The sequence below is a fragment of the Lutjanus erythropterus genome, chromosome 6 (assembly GCF_056507025.1).
Source record: "Lutjanus erythropterus isolate fLutEry1 chromosome 6, fLutEry1.hap2, whole genome shotgun sequence".
Taxonomy (NCBI): Eukaryota; Metazoa; Chordata; class Actinopteri; order Lutjaniformes; family Lutjanidae; genus Lutjanus; species Lutjanus erythropterus.
In genome coordinates, this window is record NC_139322.1 from 14791538 (window position 1) to 14811528 (window position 19991).

At 41.7% G+C, this 19991-nt stretch overlaps 1 protein-coding gene across 5 annotated transcripts in view; it reads left to right on the plus strand.

Moving 5' to 3' along the window:
* Positions 1-15545, plus strand: part of LOC146325025 (protein bicaudal D homolog 2-like) — a 54524-nt gene extending 38979 nt beyond the window's left edge. Inside the window, exons 7-12 of one of the 5 annotated variants that reach the window (XM_084720750.1) lie at positions 134-337; positions 585-1133; positions 1673-1824; positions 9848-10082; positions 11647-11739; positions 13251-15545. In XM_084720750.1, coding sequence (XP_084576876.1) covers positions 134-337; positions 585-1133; positions 1673-1824; positions 9848-10082; positions 11647-11694 — 1188 coding nt within the window. In that variant the 3' untranslated portion in view covers positions 11695-11739; positions 13251-15545. Of the gene's footprint in view, positions 1-133; positions 338-584; positions 1134-1672; positions 1825-9847 lie in introns of all 5 variants that reach the window. The other 4 variants (XR_014770696.1, XM_084720749.1, XM_084720751.1 and 1 more) reach the window with 4 other exon arrangements.
* The last annotated feature ends 4446 nt before the right edge of the window (positions 15546-19991 follow it).

The following is a 19991-nucleotide window of genomic DNA, read 5'->3' on the forward strand; positions in this document are numbered from 1 at the left end:
CACTCTGCAGACCATAAAATTAACAAAATAAAATGACGAAAATCGCCCCAAAAAAAACAACTGCCGATAGACTGAGTCAATTTGTTTGTACTCAGCATTTATACATTGTCAACCATTTCTTTTGCTTCTCTAGGTTGCTGTGTCTGAGGCAGGAGAGCTGAAGGAGGAACTGAAGACTCTGAAGACAGAATACCAGGCCTGTCAGTCACGTTACGACGAGGAGCGCGCCCGTCTGGAGAACGATGTCACCACGCTGGGAGAGAAGCTGGCAACTCTGGAGAAGACAAGTCAGTTGGAGAGAGAACAGAAGGCTAAGATGGAGAAGGAGCTGCGCAAGGTGAGATGTAGCTCTTTATATTGACATTAGAGCCAGACAGATACATGAGTCAGCTGTTATTATTAGCCGATATTGGCTTATTACACTTTTACCGATCTATATTGGTATCTGCATTTCTGTTGTCCAATATTGGGAAGTTGTATAATGAAGTTTATTGTTAAATTAATTAACTAATTAAGTTAAGTGTTTCATACACACATTTGGCCCTAATTGAAAAACACATGCCTATTTCTGTTTGTGTCCTCAGCTGAGCGACGTGGCAGGCGAGTCCCAGGGCAGCCTGAGCGTGGCACAGGACGAGCTGGTCACCTTCAGTGAAGAACTGGCCACCCTCTACAACCATGTCTGCATGTGCAACAACGAGACACCCAACCGCGTCATGCTCGACTTCTACAAGGAGGGTAAGGGCGGTCGTAGCAGCCCAGAGGGCCGTGGTCGCCGCTCTCCCATTCTGCTCACCAAGGGCCTCTTCCCTGAGCCGGGTAAGACCGACCTGAGCGACGGAGCCCCCTCACCGGTCTCCTCTCTGCCTTCTCCTGTGTCTGACCACCGCCGCGAGCCCATGAACATCTACAACCTTGTGGCCATCATCAGAGACCAGATCAAGCACCTGCAGCTGGCCGTGGACCGCACCACGGAGCTGTCACGCCAGAGGGTGGCCTCTCTGGAGCTCGGCACCGTGGCCGACAAGGACAAGGAGGCCTGCATGGAGGAGATCCTCAAACTGAAATCCCTGCTCAGCACCAAGAGGGAACAGATCGCCACCCTGAGGACCGTCCTGAAGGCCAACAAGCAGGTCAGTTCATCAGATTTATCTGTTATACGCTCTGAATATTTGTCTGGGTATCACTCCCAAACATTTGTCCGTTTTGCATGAAAGACAGAAACAGAAGAAGAGGCTCTCAGCTATTTCAGGTCCACTCAGCTGTTGCAGCAAATGCAGGCAAGATCAGTAACAAGCACTGGTGGAGACAGCAGCCTCATGATGCAGCTGTCCACAGTATCTGTGTGGTTAGGATGAGAGAATAGCCCTCCAAAGCACAACAAACCAGAGATACAGTGTGTGTGCAGTTGCTCTGGTAGTCCTTTAAAGTGTGTGTGTGGTTACTCAGTGACCATTACAGCTCAGACATGAAAGCCCCTCATAAACCACACACACTTTTGATTTTTAAACCAACAATAGCAATTACAGGCTACTGGGCTGCCTTAATGACTTGAAAAACAGAAAAAAAAAAAGGTCATATGGTCCATATTAACAGACGTCTTGTGGCAGGAAATAGACCCACGACGCCTTCCAGCTGCTCTGACCCTTTTGTTTTCCTCGTCCACCCACAGACAGCTGAAGTTGCTCTGGCCAATCTGAAGAGCAAGTATGAGAACGAGAAGGCCATGGTGACCGAGACCATGATGAAGCTGAGGAACGAGCTCAAAGCCCTGAAGGAGGACGCTGCCACCTTCTCCTCTCTCCGAGCCATGTTCGCCACACGGTAAGAAACACAGAAAAATAAGTTTCAAACACAAAAGCACTGATCTGACCTACAATTCCTAACCTCAAGAAATTGTTTGCCCACTTTATCTTTCTGTGGGAAATTGTCACATAAGGAGTCTTTGTCGTTTTCCCACATGGTTTGGCAGGAATCCCAAACCGTGCTGGTGTGCTGTGCTGCTGTAGATTAGCTTGAGGAGGCAGCAGTAACACAGACGACTTTGTGCTACAGTGAAAATTTCCTCTAGAGATCACGTTTGTCTGGGTCACATTGAACACCTAAGTGGATGATTATTATGACAGATTTTTTTTCGTTTTCTTTATTTCTTAGTTCAAACTGTGCTGTGCTGTGCAAGAAAAACAGGAACACATTTAAAACAAAAAAAGATCTAAAAGACATCAAATCTAAACACATTATGAACACAAGGAGAGTAAAACTACAGAATCAAAAAAGCAATTTATAAGAAGTGGCTTTTTAAAAGTTATTTAAAAGATAAGATATACTTTGCTGCCCTGATCTCCTCAGGCAGGTTGTTCCACAGTCTCTGAGCTCTAATCGCAAAGGCTCTATCACCCTCATGTACAAATCTTGATCTTAGAACAATCAGCAGCCTCCCTGAGGATCTCGGGGAGCAGGAAGGAACGTAAGGAACTAAAAGCTCAGCTAAATAACCAAACCCCCCCCCCCCCCCCCCACTATAATAATATAATATATAATATAATATAATAATAATCTTTTCCTCATTAAAACAGCATTTTTATAGAAATAAGGCTTGGATGATGTCTACTGAAGTGGCATATGACATTGTCCACAGTGAGACATGATGGATGATGATATCAGTGTTTTATTGTTGTCTCACATCCCTGCTGGGCGAGCGTCTGGCATACAGTTTAAAAGGGTCTTCGCCTCCGCACAACGTGTCTCTGACTTAGTTGTGTTCTGACTCTGAAGCTTAAAACAAAGTTAGCTAGCTAGCTATACCGAGGAAGGTAAGCTAAGAAAACAACTGTACAAATAACAACGGCATGATTGAAAGAAACACACTAAGGGCCCACAGAAAGGCTGAGGCAGCTGCCACCTAACTGAGCAGATTTTATAAACAAAAGATAGGACATGGAGAAAATACTGTAATGACCAGCAGCAACATTTTTTTTTTTATTTCTGTCCCACAACATCACAGACGGCAATGACAGTCATCCATCAGGCCAGCCATGATAGGAATCATTCTGTCCCAAGCTTTGTGATGTATATAAGTGACTGATGACTGTAGCTGTGATCACTATATATCACTTTCTACTGTATTCTTAAAACTACCGTTCTTGCACCATGCAAACATAATATAAGCAGGTACGCTTAAAATAAGTTTATCATCATGATGTAGTCCGTGTTCACCAGATGTTAGATATGCCTCCCTGGCATTATTGTAGCGTGATATGTTTAAGGACGATGTTGTTTGTTTTGGAGAATCACGGTCAGGACGGGATCCTGGCATTGATACTATAAAGGACAGAAGGTATCTAATCTGGCTATGATTTAAATATGTCACTTAAGTAGTGTTTTTGACCAGTGATTTAGTGTAAGTGTGTGTGTCAGATGGGCTAACACACACACACTAATCTTTTCTGATTCCGGAGAGAAGCCGGTCAAAGGTTCTGTGCATAATCCCACCTCATCTTGGTCTGGATTACACATTCACCCCTAAACACATACTGGACTAAGTGCTCACACACATTGTTGTTTGTTTATTTATTTGTGTGTGTGTCTGTATATTTAGAAAGATAAGAAAATGAGTGCTACTAGTAGTGCACCTGTATGTGCACTTTAATATATTTTTAGATGTGATTACAGTGATTCCAAGGTGGATGCTCAACTCTCTTTTTGAGTTGCTTTCCCTCTCTTTTTATTTTAGTTTTTTGTGCCCACTTGTACCATAAATAAAATCAGCTCTGGTCCAGATGGCTGCCTGAGATGCTGAGACAGTCCTTCCTCCTGCATTTAAGACTCCTCCGCAATCCACAGCAAAGCTCAAGCTGTGCAGAGGGAGGAGAGGTAGAGGAGGAGGGTGGGGACAGACAGTATAATAGGATGAAGGTTACAGAGGCTGCGGGGAATGTGTGGGCAGCTCAGCGCCCCTCATCTTACCCACACAGTAATTCAATACCTGCCCCTGAGGTGTGCTTGCTCCATACACTGCAGTGTCTAATCAATTAGTAACAGGAGGAAAACTCCAGTCTGCGAATGTCTAAGTGCGTGTTGTCATAGGTTTTTTGGCGCACTGCAGAGCCAGATGGTCAGAGGATGTAGGTGTAATGCTAAACTAGTTGGACTGAAAGCAACCAGGGCAGAGAGAGAACCAGATCTCGCTCCTACTTAAGATATTATTTTTACTCCCTCAGGGTCCATGAGTTGTAGCTATCACTTGTATTTGTTACAGCAGAGGCGGCAAGGTGTGAGATCATATTTGCTGTGAAGAAGCAGAGCCATTGTGAAGTCTCTGTGTCTTTAAGCCTCTTTTCACTAGAGAGGCTTAAGATATTGACAACACATTACAGCTTGCTGTTTACCGCCTGCTTCAGCGCATGTGTTTTCCTCCTTGTGCACAGAGCACCTCCCTGATGATGATGCTCTTGGGTCTCCAGTCCCGGTAGTCTGTCACTGTTCTGGCCACATGTTACAGAGACTTCCTAATTTGCAAATACTGTCTTAGCGTTTTAGTAAACATGGTTCTTGGGGTTAGGTCCTGATTTAGGGGAAGAAGCCATTACAGATGGACTTGTCCTAAATCAATGTTCATATCGATGTGAATTGTTTACCACACAGTCCTAACTTCCCAAAATACAAAATAAACTCTCCTAATATTAGGATAACTGTTGAGCTCTGCTAATTTTCCCTTTCCCACCTGTAGTACTAGCTGATTTACTAACTAGCTAACAGTAGTGTTTGCTAACAGCTGTGTTCCCTAATAGTACCTAACAGTAGTGTTCACTAACAGTAACGGTCATGTATGCTGACAGAATATTACAGTAATGTTAGCTGACAGTAGCTAACAATAGTGTTTACTAACAGAAGCTAACAGTAGTGTTCACTAACAGTAACTAACGGTCATGTTTGCTAACAGCATATTACGTTATTGTTTGCTAACAGTAGCTAACAGTAGTGTCACTAATGGTAGCTAGCGTTAGTGTTCACTAACAGTAGCTAACGATAGAGTTCGTTAACAAGAGTGCTCGCTAACAGAAGCTAACAGTAATGTTCAATCTGTATGGCAGCTCATTTATTGCTTTTGCAATATTGGAAAATGGATAATGGATCATAGCCCACTTTGTTTTTTATACTTCCCAAATTAGCATTGTTGTAAATTTCCCAGATAGGATGAAGGATGAGGTAAGAAAAGATAGAATCCCTAAAGCTAATCAGAATTTACTTCTGTAATATCAAACTGGGGAAAACCTTATTTTAGACTCTTCACTCTTAACTTAATATTTAAGAGAGGAAGTTTCTGTAATATGGCTCCTGATGCATATGCATGATTTACATTCTGTTTATGTGATTCACGTATTGGTATGTAAATTCTGTCCTATACGGCGCAGAGTTGGGTCAGGGGACTCTTTGAGAGGCTGGGGGACTCGCCTGAGCAAGGTTTCCCACACTCCCCCCCTTTGTATCCCCGTTCCCCCTTCCATCCTTCCTCACCGCCAAACACCCGGTTCTCTAGTCATCTGGAAAAGAAAGAGAGGAAGGGGGCAGGCTTTCAGTTTAAAGCCCACTACAGGGGCCTAATTTGACAGTCTCTCTTTTTTTTCACCACAAAGAGTCTGTAAAGGTGGATTTCTGAGACGTGAAAAACTCTCAGATACAAATGTGTGGTCTTTTACAAAAGGAAAGAAAAATGGAGTGGAATTGAAAGAATGTTTAAGTTTTTGTGGGATCCTTTGTGTGATCTTGTGCCTCCCACAGATTAGAGTTAGTTGAGTGTATTTTGCTCTGTGAGAATTTCATGAGAAAGACATGGGGTTAAATGTTCAAGTGTGTGTACGTGCTTTTTTTTCTTTGTGCGCCCCTCCAGCTGCAGTCTCTGGTGTCATGTTAACAGTAAGCTCCTGCCTCTAACATTCCTAAGACATGCCTCGACATGCTCTCAGCTCCGGCTCCCACTGATTAACAGTCAAACCATTAGCCCCAGTCACATTTTCTGCTCAAACTTACACCCTCAATCATCCTGCTGTTCTGTTGTTAGCTGTATTCCCTCTCCATCATTCTTTCTTTCATTCTGTTCTCACCTCCTCCTCCCTCCACTGTCTATGATATCCATCCCACCATGACCAATCAAGCTCCAGACAAGACCACAGCTGAGGAGACTGCTGCGTTTCTGGGCTCCTGGGGAATTATTGATTATGAATCATTTTCATGTGAATGTGTTGCAATACTTGAGCTTTTCTTGTGCAACCATAAATGACATTGGCTGCTTTTCATAATCACAGCAAAATGCAGATAAAGTGCTTGTTTATCAGTAGTGTGAATATGATGACTGTTCATCCTCAAAAGGCCGACAGTCGCCTCCCGACCCCCCTCAACCATTGTGCCACCACACCCCATCAGCAGGCCAGAAAGGCCCCCATTGTATCCCTTTAGTCCCCAGAATAGACTCCTCTGTTTTTTTCCCGGGAAAAAACGCACGCCCTCTCACCCCCCATGCAGAAGTGGCTGGACCGTCTGAAGGCGCACCAGTCCCCCCCTCCCCTCCTCCCACCCGGGTCGTCCCCCCATCTCATACTGGGTTTAATGAAGCTGCACTGATCCGTATTGTCTGGGTGTGTGTCCCACTGGGAATCAAACTGCATACACAAGAGGTGAGGGTATGGTTTATGTTTGTATGGTGGTCTGGCAGGGCCAGAGTTCACGTGGCGCACAACCACGTGCAGCACCCCACACACTGCAAAAACATCTCTGGCTACCTTTTGTTTTTTGGTCTCAGATTTTGTCCTCAAGACTTATTTTTCTGAAAACAAGAAAAGAATTTGTGGGTAGGTTTAGACGAGTCAACTTGTTTCCAGGGAAGCGTCTAAAAGCCAGAACAACTATCATGAAATCACACTAGCAAATATTCAAAACAAGTTTATTTTGGTTAGAAATAGGTCAAGAATCTCATCATACTGGTTACAGAAGCCCATTTCCGCCAATGTAATCAAATGAAGAAGATCCCGTAAGTCAGTATGAGAAACTTCCTCAACAATAATAACTTATCTCAAAAGAATGAGTTAGTATCTGAAAATAATGAGGAACTTTAATACTAACCTAATACTGACCATTATTTTGAGATACAAACATATATTTTGACATAATAAGTCCTTATTTTGGGATATTAAGTCATTATTTCAAGGAAGTTCACATTATAATGATCACAAGATCTTTTTTTTTCATCACACTGGTAGAAATGGGCTTCCATGTATTGGCAGTTGGCAGTTTCCAGAAAATGATTTATGATTCAACCATAAAAAATGTAAATGGGCTGCATTTATATAGCATTTTTTAGTCTTACAACCACAGAAAGTGCTTCAACATTCACACACTAAAGTTGCCGTGCAAGGTGCCTCTGCTCCTCAGAAACTAACCATTCAAACACACTTACACACCGATGGCTATGCCCACAGGGGTACTTTGGGGTTCAGTATCTTGCCCAAGGATACTTCGACATGCTGACTCGAGGGAGCCAACCCGTCGATCTTCTGATTAGTAGACATCCCCTCTCTACCACTGAGCCACAGCTGAAATCTAAGGTGGAGTTTTTTTTTAACAGTGCAGCAGTTCAAGCAGTCGCTGACCAAATAACGACATGCCTGCTGGGAAAATGACGGTTATAGCTTGCAGGCACTGGGATACAACAGATGTAATGACATAAGTAAGATTTCTGCATTCTTGTGGCTTTTCAACAGTGGTGTGGTCTAAACAGTGTCACCACAGGTTGGGGCGTTCCCAAAAAAGTAAATACTTTAATACTAGACAGAGAAAAGGGAGAAGGGTGAGGCTACCTACCAACTGAACAGTCGTAGTGTGGCATCATCGGAGGATAAGGCGCCACTCGCTTACTAACATAACCAACCCCTCCCTTCATACAGTACAGGCGTGTCAGTCATTACTGGAGAATGTCACTCAGATTGCTTTGTCAGCAACAGAGAAAGTAGGGATGATGGGGCGGGAGAAAGTGACTGATGCAAGCAGACAGAAGGAGACGGCAGCAAGGAAGAGGTGGAGGGAAGAAAAAAGGCTTGAGGGGCGAGATAAGAGCCAGGAGAGAGGACGTGATTGAAAAAGAGATGAATGAGACAGCAACGTAATGAAAAGGGGGGAAAGGTTTGGTGAAGGAGAAAAGCATGAAAATGAAAGGCTGAGCCGATGGGAGAGTGGAGATAAAAAAAAATCCCAGCTGAAAAATCCCTCTGGGTGACCCAGTTTGTGTACCTGTCCAGCATTACACACACACACACACACACAAGGGCAGAGGAAACAGGTGATAATGCCGCAGTGCAGCAGACGGTGATACTGAGCGGCAGGTAGACTGTCTTCATGTGAGATGGGAGGTAGAGGAGACTGATAGAGGTGATACAGTCTCTCTCCATGTGGAAAAGTGGAGATCAGGTGTGAACAGCTACAACTCGGAGCAAATGAACCGTACGCCGCTCTTCGCCATCTTCATTTTTCTCCTCGCCCCTCCCTCAGCCTGTCCATCATGTGACGCAGGAAGGATATCCGCAGTGACCCATAGGTTAATGCCCTCATCCTTTGTTTATGTGATCTATTCTTAACTTCACCGCACATAACACTCCTCATATTATTCAGAGAAGCTATGAGCCACGCTCTCACCTGTCTCACCTGTTCATGAATGTAATCTTACCCTGTAGAAGAAGACATATAAACCCAAAAACATGCATGCAAGTCATTTTTCAGGCAGAGCAGGATGACTTTTATGATGCTGCAGTATAGAGGTAGGTCATGTATTAGGAAGTGATTATGGAAAGACAGAGGTTGCCACTTAATCTTGTAAAATATATGCTCAGATGACCCAGAATGAACATTATAGTTTGTGAAGTTTGGTGGAGGGGACAGAAATGCCTGATGAATCATAAGTTAATAATTTAGGAGCTCTGCAAGTCATATCAAGTCTGCAGTGTGTGCGGATCAATGGCTCCACCTAGTGGCGGAAAAAAACACAGTGTAATCAGGCGAAAGGTCATGATGAAACTTGTTCATTTTCAGTTGTTTTAGTCATCATGGCTGTTGGTGTCGGTTTCTCAAACATGCAGCTCAGGTTACCTATTACCTGAAGCATTCATACCATGTGTGCAGTTTTGCTGTAATTTTGTTTCAAATATAATAAAAAGGCAGCTTGCTCAGGTGAGGCCAAGGCTGGTAGTTATTATTATTGGAGCTGACATTGCCCCCTTGTGGTATGGCTCAGGAATGTATTGATGTTGTGAAAACATTTTCTTTATTTGTACACATATAACACTGCAAAAAATCCAGATAATGGAAAAAAAACAAGCTAAGAGAGCTGAGGAAGCTGCATGGTTATACAACAGACACACCTCCCTGCTTTTAAAAACAATAGAAAATAAAGTTCTCTGATTTCAGAGTATTTTATTTTGGGATTTCATTATTCCTCCATGAGAGTAAACTGAATATCGTTGGGTCAAGGCGTTTAAGGATGTCATCTTAAGCTGTGGAAAACAGAGATCAACATTTTTCACCATTGTCTGACATTTCACAAAATTGTAGACCAAACAACTAATCAGTTAATCAAGAAAATAATCCACTGATTAATCAAAAATGAAACTAATCCTTAGTTGCTGCCCTAATAATTTCACAAAACAGCAACAAAATAGACAACAAGAAACAGACACAATGCGCATTAACCTTTTGTTAAACACTAAGGGGAAAAAAAAGAACATTCTGCTGATATTCTGCCTGTCTAAAGTGATAAATAAATACCTGACTTTATATTTTTCTCTCTGTCTGTCTCTTGCAGTTGTGACGAGTACGTCACTCAGCTGGACGAGATGCAGAGGCAGCTGGCTGCAGCAGAGGATGAGAAGAAGACCCTCAACTCGCTGCTCCGCATGGCCATCCAGCAGAAACTGGCGCTGACTCAGCGTCTGGAAGACCTGGAGTTCGACCACGAGCAGACCCGCCGGGGAGGCAACTCCGGCCGGGCCAAGGCCCGCAGCAAGGCCACCGGTGCCACCTCCAACAACAACCCCCACGTAAGTCAGAGTCTCACCTGCTCTGGCTCCGGCCGGCCCGAGCACAACAACGCCGTGCCCAACGGCATTCTGGGAGGCCCCGTGGTGTTTTGCAGCGAAAAGTACAAGATCTACTGCGACTGAGGCGGCTGAGAAGGGACTGCTGTGTACAGAGGGGAGGAGTCACCTCCCTGCCTTAGTGTTAAAAGAGCCCCACTCGCTCGCTTAGCTCCCTGGCCGGCCTGCGCTCCTCTAGGGACTGCCGTGTGACTAACCAGCTGCTCATGTGTGCTAGTGTAAACGCTTAGGGGAATGCAGATGTATGTACAGTGTGCACTAGACGTTTGGACTGTAGTAGACATATATGGCATGTGGATCATAGGGCCCCGATCATGTTGGGGGGGGGTTTGTGGATATTCTGGAGTGTCTATTCTTTCCGCTGTCATGGTGCTGTACGTACTGTATGATGTAAAAGGTGGCAGCTTCTGTGCTTGTTCGTTCTGGCCCCCCTGAGTGTATTGCCTGGTGATGGTAACACATCGTGGGGGTGGGGACTTGTAAAGAGGATGTCAATCTGACGGTCATGTGACTGAACATGACATCCTCTGCTCTTTGGCTCGTCTGTCGGCATCGGTGCTCCTTTAAAAAAAAATGTATCCCTCTCCTCTGCGTCCTGGTCCCCCCAGGACTGACCTGTCCAGCAGCCCTCTGTCCAATCAGATCACTCTTTAAGAAAAAGGATCTTGAAGACAAAGAAAGGAAGAAACAAAAATATGCAATCTCCCCCTGCTTTCTCACAAGGGGAGGACAGTATGATTACACAGAAATTGGCTGCTGGTTTGATGAAGATGGCATTGTTTTGGGTGGAAAAGGAGCACCTGTGACCGCTGGTGTTTACTTCAGGATCATTTTAAAGCTGTGATGCTAGCACACCAATACAATAGGGTCAGTAGAATCGCATGGCTTCGCAGCTTATGAGCTTTTTTAACTTGTTTTTTTTGTTGTCAGGTGTGTGGTACAAGACGAACTCATGTATTACAGGGCTCTACATTGTAAAAAAAAAAGAGGGGAGTTATTTGGTGTCTGGTGAAACACAGGAGGGCTATTCCATGTGACCCGTTATGTTGCGATGGATTCTTTCAGAGCCATATATTCTAAGAGAGGAAGAAAAGTTTGACAAATCGATCTCCACACCCAAATTAAGTGCACTTCAGCTTCAGCATAGGTGCCTCAGGTTCCTGCTTCTGTTAAAAATGGATATAAGTGATTACTGTGAACAGAGATACAATATAGTTTTGATCAAAGATGATTTTTTAAATCAAATCCTAGAAGAGCACAAATCAAAAAGGCAATGAATCTGCAAAACGAAACCTGTGCCTGTCGACCCCAAACACTTGATATATTTATCTATCTGTTGATGTAAAGCCCTGTCCTCGTGTCTCAACTTGAGCTGTCACTGTTTTTATCCTACTCTCCCCCCCTCTCGAGTCATTTCTTTGTGGTTATGTGGCTGAAAACACTCTCCTCATGTCTCTAATCTTGTGTCTTGTCGCTCGGTCGCCACAACGACCTTCTTCTCTTTTAGATTGTCAGCAGCTTGCTCCCCCAGCATCACCACTCACCCTTTAACTAGAATGAGGAATTGTGGGGAAAATTGCCCTCTGAATATATTTGTCAGGTAACGTCCTCACGTACGTTGTGTTTCCCGATGTTTGCCTGTGTGTACATGAGCGTTCAAGTGAAGGACCCTCATGTTTGTATGATGTTTTTGCAAATGGAGGGTCACCCATTCCTTTGTTTTATAGTGTGTGAGGACAAAGGAACGTACTGTTTTTTAGTATCCACAATAGCTTTAACCCCCTTGCAAGCAAGCTAGCATTACGCAAATAGGAAAAAAAATATAAGTGGGGCTTGTGTTTAATAAATCCATGTACTGCTTGTGGATCATAGACACATTAGCTTTATGATGCTAAAAGCAGGGTTGATGTGAGGAAAATCCTGCAAGATTTATCAAACGTTTTCTACTACCACTAAGCTATATATTAAACTCTATATTCTTAATATGATCATGTTCAGGTTATAATCTTGCAGGATCCTGCAACAGTATTTCTTCCTCTTTAATATAAAAAGAGAGGGAGCTTAATGATTCCTCCGAAAACGGATCAGTGGTCAACCCTGCTTGAGTGTGCATCCATAAGCCGCAGCACACAGCATGGAGACGAGGCTATCGTACACACATTAGGGAAAAAGAAGAAGAAACCTCCACTGTAGAGGTCAATCACTCTTAAGTTTGAGATTCACTTAACTTACAAAGTGTGATATATTCAGTTTCTATCAGTTTGCGCTGACTGAGAAAAGGTTCGGGGAGTATAGAGGAGGGAGGACTCCTCATGTTGTAAAACCAGCTCCTGAGAGAGGAGTAAAGAGAGCCAGGCATGCTGGTGAGGAAAGCCAGATGTCTGGTTGAGAGCTGACTCTGATACTGTGGAGAAATGAGTCCAGGGGTTTCCTGTGGGAGAAACTCCTTGTAGATTCTGGAGGAAAAATGAAAAAAAAAACTCAAACCTGGTTGCTCAATCAACCAGAGGACATTGATTCAAATTAGCTGAGCCCCTAAAACCCTTCCCCTTGTATAGGCTCCGTGGTGTCACTGAGCAGTAGATAGGTAGAAACCCAGGATGTGATTGTGACTAGATTAATAAATTCCCTTGTCGCTCCATCTAGTTTGAAATCAATGTCTGGCTTATCTGGTGTCATAACAGTATGCCACCTGCAAAAGCTCCTCCTACCTCTGCTTGCAGGCTCCGCCCACTTCACCTTTAAGTTTTACTACACATGACACATCAACTTTCTGATTTATAGTAAGCCTGCATGTCAAAAACATAACCCATTTGTCATTAACTTGCATGGCATCTGAGAAACACCCCTCTCCTCTGACTTGGGTGGTGGGATATGGCTTCAACACTGGTACTCGTGAGTCATTGGCTTCCTAACTGCACCCGCAGGTGAATTTGTGGTGAATGTGACAGAAAAAGCTCCTGACATAACATCGGCTTCTGTTGCTTTGACTAACTACAGCCGCCGCCTGCCCTGTCTGTGTGGACTCCGCTGCTCACCATGCTAACAGTCGCTCTAAAATTGACAGATAATGCTAACGCTGATCATTTGTCTGTTTCTCCATTTTTGCAGTAATTACAGTAGTTCTGCGCGGATGACGAAGTACCAACACAAGGTCCATTCTCGCTGCTGATTGAGCTCGCCGAAAAGAGTTAGCACTAATAGGCCATTTGGACTTGAAGACAAAAAAACCAAAAGTTAAATGCTAAATGAAAACACTGAGTTCCTTCTTACTGCTTAAAAAAATGTGATGTCTATCGGAATGACGGTCATTTTTGCGTGCTGCTGCTGCTGGAAGCCAATTTCTCACAGGTCCAATGAACTGATTGGCTAATCAAACCCTCCAATGATAAGCCAGGGGACTTTGGGGTTGTTTCTCAATGTAAATCAACAAGCTGTTTTTGTCTCGTTTCATCTTTTTTTAGTTTATTGTTTTGTTAATCTGTGCACTTTCATTATATAGGATTATAACAGACTTTTATTAACCAATAGGAAAGCGTAGTATTATGGTTTGTGAGTAATTCAGTATAGGTTATGTAAGACTTTAGGATTATACGTCCTCCTGAATCAACTGAACATAAATAACACAAACTATTTACTCAAGTCCACATACCACAAACCTACTATTACGACTTTATCCTCAAGATTTTATCCATCAAATAATCATTTTTAAATTGTTTTGTTACATCCTACATGTATGTTATGCTGTTGGTTTTTCTCTTATGTTTGTTCTACTGCCATGTTCTATACAAAAAATCCAGGGTGATCAAATTCTGGGGTTTTTTCATGTATTTATTATTCCTAGGAATAGTTCAAAATAACACGATGAAACTTGACAACGCTCTGACTCAAATAGGTAAGTTGCATTTGGGGAAAGATTTTGAGTGATGTGATATATGCTTTTTTTTTTCCTAGCTTCTTACCGAGGGCGTTCAACGTGAAACGGGATCACTGGCTTTCAGAATTCTCTGCAAGTGCGACAATTAAATTCCAAATTGGAATTGTTTCATTCTCTCTTCGTTTTATCGTGCCAAATCTTGGTACACCGTTTAGGTTGAGAAAAGAATCAAGACTCGGAAATAAGACAAGCCGTCACTGAGGAAGACATAGTTCGGGCCATGGCGCTCAGTGCGAGCGCCGGGGTTTTGTTTTTTGGTTTGTTTAGTTCTTCGTTTCTGACCAGTAGTGCCTTTCATTGTTTCAAGGGAGAATCTAGACTAGTGTTTTATGTTTTATGTTTTTTTATATAGGTGAGGACTTTGGGTTCAAAATGACTGTGAGCAGCAATAAGTGCAAAGGGAATTTTCCCCTGTCTGCATGAGTGAGATGATAGTTTTAAAAAATTAGCTCAATAAAACTGAAATTGTATTGAATTCTGCAGGTCAGTGATCCACTCAATAAATTCAGGGGTATTAAGAAAAGGTTGTTTTTTTATCAAACTTTGGGAACCAAATGAAATCCCTTTGGCCTCCTGTTATTGAACAAAATGCTCCAAGCATCTGTAATGTGTTGGGGTAGATCAGTGTACTATTGGAAACATCTACGTATCTCTAGCATTGTTTGGTGAAGGTAATGTGATATCAATAGTATTGTTGAAAAAAATGTGCAGAGAGCGCATTTTATCTTTTCTTTTTTTTTGTCCAATTTGAGTTTTGTTTTTTGTTTTTTTGTTTTTTTTTATATTCTTGAATCTTTTTTTTTTACATCATCTTTGAGCATTATGTTTTCAGGAAACAGAAAACAAAAATAAGCATCAACAAGCTTGAAATGTGCCATGAAAGCCAATGCTTGTTTGTTGAGGCGTTAAAGTTACCAATATGGATGAGAAGCTAAAAAAAACAAAACAAAAGTGCAATTCAGATACTGTTTTACATTAAAAAAGAAAAAAAGGTTTTCTGTTTGCTGGAAGCGATAGCATTGTGATAATACAATTAGCTGTGCAAACTTTATATTGTCATATTGTGTTTCAGTATTGATCCATAATGAGAGTTTGATATCTTTATATGAAATAACGACTTCACCTGTATGTTGGTATTTATTTGAATTGTCATGCAGTACTGTATTCTTATCAAATAATGTGCATTATGATTAGTGGCATATTGATTACAGCTAAATGTCATATGCATGTTCCTCAGTCATGGGACCTTTACACAGAATTGAAAACAAACATGTAAACTTTTGTCAGGGTGTTAAAAAAAAATAAAAAATACGGAGAAAAAAAAATGAAAAGACAAGAGTTGAGTCTGATGTATTACTGCTGAACTAATCCTCTGAAAGTGTTTTGTTTGTTTTCCAGTAGAGAAGGTGGTATGTCTGTGTAAAGGTAGTCATACTGGCTAAAAATCAATAAATGTGACTTAAGTTCCACGGTGTTTGAGTGTCGTTTTTTTTTTTTTTTTTTTTATGGCCATTACACTGAATTGGTGCCATTTGCATGCTATAACTTGTCAAATAAAATCAGAACTTATTCTGATACCACACATGTTTAATGTCAATACCAGCATCCTCAAGCGGTTTATCAAAACTATCCTTCAGGGGTGGCCAGCTCTGTTGGTGTAGCATGGACCCCACATACTGAGACTGTGAGTCCCCTGCAGCAGCTGTGGGTTTGACTCCTGCCTGTGGCCCTTTGCTGCATGTCATCTCCCCTACTCTCTCTCCCCATCTCTCCTGGTGTATCTTCAGCTGTCCTGTCAAGACAGCCATGAAAAGGCAAAAAAAAAAAAATCCTTAAAACTAGAATTACTACCTTGCAGTTGTATACCTCTGCCAACCAGTTAAGTTGCAGTTTGCATCCATGTATGTCCAGATTTATATAATATGGAAAGTGGAGACTTTGAAGGAATTTAATAAAAGGTATCAAGTGTATTTTTTTTGTCAGAATGGAAGTTATCAGTATATTGACATGTATGATTCCAGTGAATAACTTCCAGCGAGCTGTCTTCATTTAGAGACTATAGAGGGGAGTACAAAGGACTGAAAGAGAGCTGAACATGATGATGTCACAGGGAAGTTAAACTTTGACATTTTGGATATAAAATGTCTTCATCATTTTATCTTATTTGATACTTGTGTGTCCTTTTGTCATAATTTATTGTAATGAAATCTTGAGTTATGGCCCAAAACATGTTTTGTGAGGTCACAGTGACCTTTGACCACCAAAATCTAATCAGTTCATCCTTGAGTCCAAGTGGACATTTGTACAAAGTTTTAAGAAATTCTGACAAAGTGTTCTTGACATATCGTGCTCACAGGTTGCCGCAGAGACATGAAAACATACATAACATCTAAGACATAATTTAGTTATCAGAACTGATCATCGAGATTGACATTGTCAGTCAAACAAAATGAACAAATATAGGGTAAGAGAATTTACTTTTGGTCTTCACATCACCTTCAGGAGACTCAAATGATGCTACTCTTTGTTGATGATCTGAATTTCCCAAATGTTTAGGGGGGGGGATGTATGAAAACCTGGGGACATGATGAAAATGTGTATTTTAACCAACATATTTCTGATGAGAAAATGTATGTAGTCACACAATAATACATAAAATAAGATTTCTGAGGGTTTCTAATCATTTTATTTCTTGGTAAAGTATAGTGTTTAAAAGTGGGGACTGACTAAACTCCTATTTTTTCAGTGTTGTTAGCTGTTATTAAGGTTTTACATGATGTATCTTCAAATTATAGTCAGGATAACAGACGGAAAAAGCAGACTTGGTCCACCACAGGAGCAGATGAAGGGTTAACCAGGAATGGTCTGCAGTGTCTCCTCAGAGTGTTCCCAGCTGGAAGCCAGGGGCAGGGGAACTTCCCAGCTGGCTGAGCAGCTCCAGGACGTGATCACATTTCACACAATGCACAAAAACACTTCCACCACCCCCTCCCCCACCCCCCACCCCCCGACCCTTCTCTCTCCCTCCCTCTCTGTCTCTCCCCTGTCTTTCCTCTGCTGTCTCACTTAAACCTCGCTCCTCCCTCTCCCTCCTCTGCATTTCTCCATTCCCCATTTCTTTTCTTTCCCTCCCCTCTCTCGCTGCCTTCTGCAGATACACCCACACAGTGACTGGAGCCAGTTTCTTTTGACCTTCGGTGCACTCGCCACTTCCTGTCCAGGCTCTGGAGGCCGGCGCTCACTGGCCTAATTAATGCTGCAGTCGTTTAAAATGGAAGAGAAATGCTGTTGGGCTCTTTCGAAAACAGCCCACACATGAATTTAAAAGAAAAACTTAGAGTGCTGATTCCTCAAAAAGCCCAAATGTTATTTATAATGATTCACATGAGATCAAATGAACTTTTAAATGTTGGATGAATTCTTGTCTGGATTTTGTGAGGATTGTGGGAAGTCCAGATACAAGTCCTTTTAAATATGTGGACTGCACTACTCTTGATGAATATAGCTATGAGAAGCAAAGGGTTAGACCTCCTAATAAAGGATGAAAATCTTAGTAGGATAAACTGCTAATGAATAGATGATGTTGCGTGATTTAAATCAGTTGTTTCCAACCTTTTTTGTGCAATACCGTCACTAAAGACGAGATCAGATACCACCAATAACACCACTCACCTTTTACATGGATTTTAAACCAGAAACACTATTAAATACTGTATATAAAAAGTGGATATTACATTTTGTCCTAGAACTGTCAAAGTCTAGGCTTGGATCTTTTTTTCTGTAGGTTTGCCGAAGTCATTTGTACCACTTGAAGTGTAAAAAGCTGCATGTTTCAACCATTTATCCCTGACCTTATGCAATCTAATTTAGTAGTTTTCAGCTCTCTTGCCGCTAATTAGTTTTCACACTCAATTTCTCAATCACAGCATGTGATGTTCAGGTGTTATAAGTGACTCTGATTAGTTAGAGGCGTCTCCTGTGCTGTCAGCTTATTGTTGCTGGCATTTTATTGGTTATTATGACAAATTAATAATCCACATCAGCCTCACACATCTTTTTAATCACTTATGTGTGGTCAATTTAATTTAGTTCATTATTATTTTATTTTTTCAAATTAGCTGAGCTACTCCACAGTTTTCTCTCATATCCCCTGGCAGCTGCCGAGGTACATCCTTTTATGCAGGCACTCCTTGTCGGGAATTACTGATTTAAATATTACTCAAACAAAAGTAAGCCTCTTGTTCTGAAAACAAACACGTAATGAATGAAACCGCTCTTGTCCCTGGGGGGATTTGCTATGCACAAAGAGCATTAAAGAATATCAAAAGAACATCAACAACAATATATGACAGTACATAATATAACATAAAACATACGCATTATTAAAAACACCATAAAAGCATCATGTTGGGAAAGGGATAAAGGACAGCAAGTGAAAGTTAATGAAAGCCTAAGTAAAACAGTGTGACTGAATGCTACATGCACATTCAGGTCACAGAGGCTGCAGTGAATGTTTTTGTGAGCTAAATTCATGGTGCACCGCTCTGCCATGTGAGAGCACCACTGTCCAGTTTGTTCTTGTTTTTTTTTATATATAAATTGCTCCCCCTGCACTGAATACAAAAGGTTAATATACTCTGAATAAAGGTCTGGCAAAACAATGTCTTGTGTCTGCTCTTATGAAGACGACTCTTGACACACTTCCATACCATAAAAGGGCAAGTTTGTCATTCTGATTTAAACCACTTCAGCTGTTTGGACAGTTCTTGTCCAGTTCTGAGAGGCTCTACAAAGTGGTAACCATCTTCACTTTATTACACCAAAATGTCAAACATAAGTAGAGGGGGGTTTTGAGGCTATTAAACCATCTGACAAACTGTTCTGATAGAGTGTGCTGTACCTTTAAGTAAGATTTATTGGAGATTTACTCTGGAAATTAAGTTGAAACCAACCAAATTTAATATCAAAGTTCAAGTTTATTGTGATACACTGTACACTTTAAAAGTACCATCTAATTAAATGCTTGCACCCCGGCTCTCAGCTCTTAAACCTATGTCTAAATAAAGAAAGGGAAATAAAATAAGAAACAATCAAGAAGAAGCTATGTAAAGTGTCTTTTATTCATTATTCTGAATGCCTGGGGGGAAAAATTGATCCAAGCTTCGATGCACCATAAGCATTTTCATTTTCCAAGAGAAGCAGTGAGAACAGACCGTGTGCTGGGGAGCTTTTGTCCCTTCATGATGCTTAATGCCTTCCTTCTGCAGCAAGTGATGTAAATGTCCTGAGCATGTGGCAGTGATCTTATGATTATTTTTTTTTTAAGCTGTTTTAACTGTCCGTCACAGTTATTTGTGGTCTTGTTCACTGAGGTTTTCCTCCTTTAAGAATGCTCTCTATGGCAGGCTTGTAAAATAAAATGATCAGGATTTTGCTGCTAAATGCTATCATGAATTTAACTTAACTGCAAGCTGGACCTCACCAAAGGTAGTTCAATGAAAAACTGTTATTCCAGCAAGTTAGTATTGCACTTTCATAAAGTTAGGGGGACATATACATAACAAATCATAAAAGAAAGGTCCACACTGAAGCAGCAGCAGACAAGATTTAGTAGCTAGTATTGGTCAAACTCAAAAAAAAAAAAAAAAAAACACTGGATACTACACTTCCCATTACTTCAGTTATAAGAACACTTGTGCAATGTAACTTTCTACCACTGATCACACATTACATCTACAATAGTAACAGCTCCTAGACCTTTTTCCATCAGACCATTTCAACATGAAATAGTAGGTTAAACACAGGTGTTAACAATGATACTAATTAAGGTCTCGTTGTTGGAGCGTCTCCAGTGAGCCAACATGCACAATAGCAGCTCTCTGACTCTGTATGACCTGAATGAACAGAGTCTTCAT